Raw genomic sequence first — 6732 nt, 5'->3', positions numbered from 1 at the left:
CTAATATGGTGTTTAAATAAAGTAAAACAATGCTGCTAAAGGCAAAAACTGAGGTGGTTTTGACATGCAGTGGTGAATAATTGACAATATCACAATAGTATCAGGACAATTAAGATAACATCAAGACATAATAAAATCTGACATGTTTAAAAACAACAAGATATTTTGAAGATTATTCTTTTAAAAAAGCCAAGTGAATATACCACCTAATTTGAAAATAACACACATCTGTCACATCCATGCAAAAGGAGAATCAACCAGCACAACCACAATTATCACTGAAAGAAAGGCAAACCAACAATGTTAATCGACCATAAGTTATTTATCTCAAGCAAGCCTTTGGCCGTAAATATAACAAGTTCCAAATACATGGCAAAGTATATAACACTGATGCATGGTACAGAAGTAGCTTATTTAGGTGATCCAAAATTTTAAAATACAATCTCAGAAGGATTTCTTTTCATACATAACCAAGTCATGCACCCCACCTTCAACTTGTGCAGCTCCAGTCCTTACCTGTAAGGCATACAGGCACACATAAACTTCATTATCCCAGAATATATGTACTAAAATGTGTATACCAAGAAAAAACACACATAAATGTGTTTGGCATTATTGATTATGAGGCTCTGCAACTTTAAGTGCAAGTTGTACCTCCAGTCTAAGGTCCCCTGATCTGCATAACTTATGTGCAGACTGCAAACTGGAGACACCAAGGTCCTGAAAACCTTGCCTAACAGCCTGCATTGTGTAAGGAATCAATCTGAGAACAGAACCTTTGTCAGGCACAGCCCCAGAAACACCTTGAGCAATCTTAAGCTTTGACTTATCACCCAGATATCGAGCATCACTTCCTTTAGTCATAGCATCAAGAGAGCCCATCCCACGGTATTTTTTCAATCGACGACCATCCTGGAAAAATTAAATGTTAAGAGTTAAACTACTTAAGCATCTAAAAAACCACAATCATTCCAACAGAATCATGTGATGTCGCTGATAAAGATAGCAAGGAAATGCACCCGACTCACGGTTTAAAACTGGGTGGAGCAGTTTCTCACCAAAAGTCTCATGTCAATACATGATGACACCAACTCAAGTGAGAAGAAATTTCTAAAACAAATTAAGACCTATTAATATATAAGCACTACAAGACAAATTATGTATGCAGTCAAATTTCACAAAGAAAGATCGCAATCATCGCATGGATGATAACAAAAGTCAGCAACAACAAGGAAATAAAGTTGAATGGTTTTAACACCAAGAATTCGTATTATGTACATTAGATATGAAACGAAACACCATAAGCAGCATTGATGTATAGAAGCAACAACACGGAAATAAAGTTGAATGGTTTTAACCAAAAGAATTCATATTATGTACATTAGATATGAAATTAAACACTATAAGAATCATTGATGTATAGAGTGGCCTATGTAGATGTAGTATAAGTTAGTTTGAAAGAAACTTGCTAAGATAATTAATGTGCACAAAAGCATAGCTTCCATATAACTGATTTTCAAACACTTCTGTGTGCATTCTCATTCCCCAACACTTTCCCACTTTGAGCATTCCCTAGTTTCCTTTCAAAGTACTATATTTCTTTTCACTTTCCAATGCATGTGCGAACAATAGCAGCAGTGCAGCACATGTCCTCATACTTTATGCAGCAGTATAGCTTAAATTATAATAGAACAAAAAGATTATTCCGAATATGATTATAAATGTAGAAGGATGCTTCATTAAGGCTTGCAAGAAATAGAATAAACCAAAGAATCATTATGAAAGACAAAATGTTATACTCCAGATATTGCCACATTCAATAGAAATAAAAAGTTGGAACAGAATCAAGTGAATAATTATGCAATCGACAGGATGGTATTTTAGTTTCGACTACAGAAACTGTAGAGTGCATCTACCTTGTAGAAATAGCTTCCAGCAGCCTCCTCAGTGCCCGCAAAGAAGCTCCCCATCATGACAGTAGATGCCCCCAGTGACAAGGCTTTGACAATATGCCCGGAATTTGCAATGCCACCATCGGCAATGATAGGCACCCCACTATCACTAGCAATGCTTGCAACCTTATAAACCGCAGTGGCCTACGCACGACCAAAACAAATGAAAAGCATAGAAAAACAAAAGGCACTACATCAGAAAAGCAAGCTAATGCAATCTTCTGTAACACCAAAATGAGATTCTGTGATATTAAAATAGAAAACTTTACAACAAAAGCATCTTCAAATGATGGTTACAAAGATGTTGCTCATAGAACTACCATGTTAGATGAATCTAAAGTTAGTTCAATTGTGCTCACAGAGGTACCAACAGAAAAATAATCAAACGATGATACAAATCGATGCCCGCGACAACAGAAAAGCGTACTAGAAGAGCATACGTATGTAAGCAAAAGAGATTAAACCTGCCCTCTGCCAACCGCACAAACTTCCTGGGTGGTGCAAATCGACCCAGACCCCATCCCCACCCTCAACGCATCAGCCCCGGCCTTGATCAAATTCTGCGCCTGGTAAGCCGTAACGACGTTCCCAGCTATCACGTCGAGCCCGGGATACGTCTTCTTCACATACCCAATCATCTCCCTCTGGTAGATCGAATCCCCCTGCGAGCTATCCAACACAATGACATCGACCCCCGCCTTAACGAGGTGCTCCAGCCTCTCCTTATCGCTCTCCCTGGTCCCCATCGCCGCCCCAACCAGGAACTTCCCGTCCGCTCCCACCGACGGCTTCGTGCCCGAAACCGGCAGCTCCCTCAACTTCTTCACATCCTCCCTGCTCAACAATTCCACAAGCGACCCGTCTTCGGAGACCAAGGGAAGGTACTTGAGCTTCTTGGCGATCAGGGAAGCGGCCGCCTGCTCGAAGCTCGTTCCGGCGGCGACGGAAACAGGATCCCTGGTCATGACATCGCCGAGAGAGGCATCGCGATCGGGGGCAGAGAAAAGGTCCCTTTCTGTAACGATCCCCACGAGCTTGGATTTGGTGGCACCTGACTCGGTGACGAGAATGCAGGCGGAGGAGGATGAGAAAGAGAAGGCGGCGAAGGCGTCGCGGACGGTGTCGGAAGGGGAGAGGCAGAGAGGGAGAGAGGAGAAGCCGAGGCGGAGGGACTTGGCGCGGGAGATGAGGCCGGCCTGGTCGGAGGGGTTGTTGTTGTAGTGGATGATGCCGATGCCGCCCAGGGCGGCCATGGAGGAGGCCATGGAGGACTCTGTGACGGTGTCCATGGGGGAGGAGACACAGGGGGTGGCGAGGGAGATGTTGCGGGTGAGGTTGGTGGTGAGGTCGACGGACTCCGCCGGGAAGTCGATGTAGCGAGGGTGGAAGATCACGTCGTCGTAGGTGTACGAGGTCCCCTGGTTGAAGAGGCGCTCCGCCGGAAACCCATCCTCCATCGCCACCAAACCACCTCCCATCCTCTCTCTCTCTCTCTCTCTCTCTCTCTCTCTCTCTGAGAATTCTCTGAGAATGACCAAAAGAAACACGCAAACGAAGAAGACTCTCTCTCTTATATGTAGAGAGAGAGAGAGAGCAGGTAGAACTGGGATATCTTTAGTATCGAATCCATACGAATCTAGTGTGACGGATTCGGTGGTCTCCATGAAATCATCATGGTCCTACCACGGTCAAATAAGAAAAGGGTCCGAATCCTGGTAAAGTTGTCAATGGGTCCGGTTTGTGTCAGAGCATGGTAGGGATGTAAACTGACCCGATCCAGTACAAAAGATTTCTGATTTTTGGCTGTTCCGACCCTGATCTGATTTTCTTATATATTTAGCTTATCTGGATTTGATTGCATCTCTAGACCAAGGTTTACACCGACCCGAATTTCATTCGGGTCAAGAAAATAAATTCCAAGCCAGACCAATATAATTTAAAAGGTATCTAAAATGTGGGTTTTGATTAAAATATATATATAATGTAAAACCGGAGATTTTTCTTTGGCAATTAAAATGAATAAATGATGAACTCCAATTGCATCTATGACATGAGTGTAATTTCTTGGTTTTCTTAAAAATTTTGAAATTTTTTATTTTTTTTCTTGATTTTTTTTATTTCAAAATATTATAAAATTTAAACTATGTGAACTAAACAATAAAGTAAATGATTTGTATATGTTTAGATTATAGATATTGAATTTAGATCTAAATCCTAGCATTCTGGTCTAATATGAATTTGAATATTAAATTAGGTAATGGATTTAACTAGTGATATTTGGATTAATCCCAATTAGGTTGGATATAATTCATAATATTTAGATTTAATTGGGGATGAATTGAGTTGGATATAACTCAAGATATTTAGATCCAATCTCATTTGATTGGACTTATAAGGTGTGATGCTCTAAATAATGTTATTATTGTTTCGACAAAAATTTTAGTTAATCAGTGGCTCACCTATTAAATCAAATTTGATCTTGATGTTCCTTATTTTGAGAGCATTGAAATCGACTATCTACACACCCAAATTGGTATGTTGATTTGAGCATTTTATCAACTGAAGTTTATGCCTAATTGTATGTTAAAAATCAATATTTTTTAGCGTTGACAAAATTTTATTGTCAATTTGTGTTCATATGATTAAATCTAAGACCATCATGATGATCTATGTTTCAAGAGCTATCAAATCGACTATTTAAACATCGAATTATGTTGAGTTTTTAGGTCTATAGGCCTCCTGAAAGGTTACCATGTCATTAGAGCTTAAGTCAGGGTAAAAAGTCCTCACATTTCTTCTCTACCTTGATTGATTTCGAAATTTAATAAGATACGACTCATAATTTATTTAAAAAAAAAATAATATATATTAACCACTTATATTAGAGATGAGACTTTTGCTTAAGTTCATCTATAAATAGAAGTCCTCGTGAAGAGGACTAACAAAGTTAGTTCTTCCTCCCTCTCTCATTATCATTAGAGTTCTCTAATCTCTCTCTCTCTCTCTTTCATCTTCTTCTTCCTTCTTATTTGAGCTTTTTTAGCAGTCATTGGAGCTCCTCCAAGGTTTGAAAATAGGAGACGAAGGTCATTATTCATTTGAGAACCTAATTTCCTTTTGATTTAGCAAATCTACTGATTTTTCAAGTAAGATTTATGTAGTATATGCTTTGTACATACACCAAGCATACATATTTGTATAATATATTATCAAACATGTGCATTTGCCTTATTAGATCAGTCATACACAGTTTCTTTTGTGAAGAAATTGCTTGTTTGGATTTGCAATATATGAATCAAGGGTTTTTCATCAAAACATTTTTTAAAGGCATATCTAAATAAGGTTTCATTATTGATTCAGGTTAGATTCAACCATAACATTTTTTTTTGTGATATTCATAAGTTAGTCCTTTTGAGATCTGGTTGAATCTAAAATACTAAGATTTTAAAGGTTTTATAGCCTCAAGAAAGTTTTTAGCAAAAACATTTTTTGAGAAAATTTTGTATGAGATGACTGATATATTTTTTTCAACCAGTTTCAAAAATAAATTTGTATCTCCTAGAATATTAGTCTAAAAGATTTAAATAAAAATATTGGGTTAATCTACACATCTTGGACTTAATTTTAGCATCTTGTTTTACTTGATTTGGACCCATTTTGAGGAATAAATGTCTATCCTATAGAGCTCTGGTTACAGAACTGTTTCAACCTATTTTTTTGAAAGGTACGAAAGATCAAGCAAAATCATTCAGAATAAATTATGAAAAATTTGAATGAAGTCCAACATATAACAAAAGACTATATAAAAAAGGTTTTGCAAAAAAATATTTTCTATAAATACCAAGAAATTCTTCAATTTAATAAAAATACTACAATTTACAGAATATAGGTTATAACTCTATCATAATAGGGTTCAGTAGAGGAATTTTAATTATTTTTTTACTCATGATTTTCAAGATTGGTTTATTGAGATGTATTCTTGGCAAGTAAAGGCAACTACAATAAAAATATGATGATTTTATATGTGATCTACAATTTTTGGTGGATTTTATAAAAATGGGTTATTAGGGATTCAAATTTATCTTACGACCTGTACTTGTAATTTGACATTAACGTGTTTTGGTCTTATTGATTCATTGTTTTCCTGTCATTTTTTACATATTATCAGTATTAAGACATCTTATTGAATCATAAACAAAGAATCAAATATTGTGGAAGATCCAAATTCGAATTTGTGCATGTTGTAGTTGAAAGATATTGTAAAAGTTTGATTGTTATGCGAATTAACTGTTTTGGTTGATTCCAAAGAAGAGTATTTTCATATATATAATTGTGTTCATTATGTGTAGCTTGTTAAATAATTGAAATCATGCTTGACTTAATAGAAATCGAATGGTTTATATTTGAGAGGATCAAAACCCTGATTTCTCAAAAATCAATTTAAGGTTTTGGGCTATTTCTTGGAATTCGAATCCTATAAATGCATATGCTATTGAGATTTGATTTTTCTAAGTTATTTACAGCATGAATTAAATTAAATTATGTGTATCTACCTTAGGTAAGCCTGACTACAACTGAACATAATTAAAAACATATGAGCCTTCCGATTTGGGCTTAGAAGGCCTTGATAAAAAAATTGACTTGTGTATTTTTTGTTATGGGTTAATTATAATAAACTAATTGATTCAATCCGTTACCATTGCAATTTTAATCAGGTCTAATATAATTTGAAGTATTGAAGATCAATATATTAATCAGAGTCATGTTGATTTGCTCGATA

General features: G+C 36.5%; 1 protein-coding gene across 1 annotated transcript; it reads right to left on the bottom strand.

The window, feature by feature from the left end:
* Positions 1–258: 258 nt before the first annotated feature.
* On the bottom strand, positions 259–3496 carry LOC149816481 (inosine-5'-monophosphate dehydrogenase-like). Its single transcript, XM_089987263.1, has 4 exons — positions 2417–3496; positions 1917–2096; positions 655–912; positions 259–516 (listed from the first exon to the last, which is right to left on the bottom strand). The coding sequence occupies exons 1-4, from the start codon at positions 3428–3430 to the stop codon at positions 445–447; spliced, it is 1524 nt and encodes a 507-aa protein (XP_089843389.1). The 5' UTR covers positions 3431–3496; the 3' UTR covers positions 259–444.
* Positions 3497–6732: the final 3236 nt, after the last annotated feature.

The sequence above is a fragment of the Nuphar pumila genome, chromosome 14 (assembly GCF_984573655.1).
Source record: "Nuphar pumila chromosome 14, dmNupPumi1.hap1.1, whole genome shotgun sequence".
Lineage (NCBI taxonomy): Eukaryota > Viridiplantae > Streptophyta > Magnoliopsida > Nymphaeales > Nymphaeaceae > Nuphar > Nuphar pumila.
The sequence above is the reverse complement of the archived record's forward strand: the minus strand, read 5'-3'. Positions and strand labels throughout refer to the sequence as shown.

Bases quoted from the DNA above. Each gene is read 5' to 3' on its own strand.
- LOC149816481 (XM_089987263.1), bottom strand. From the start codon at position 3,430: ATGGGAGGTGGTTTGGTGGCGATGGAGGATGGGTTTCCGGCGGAGCGC. The intron at 2,097-2,416 runs GTTTAATCTCTT...GGTCGTGCGTAG, and splicing joins GTGCGGTTGGCAGAGGGCAG to GCCACTGCGGTTTATAAGGT. The intron at 913-1,916 runs GTAGATGCACTC...TAATTTTTCCAG, and splicing joins CTGGAAGCTATTTCTACAAG to GATGGTCGTCGATTGAAAAA.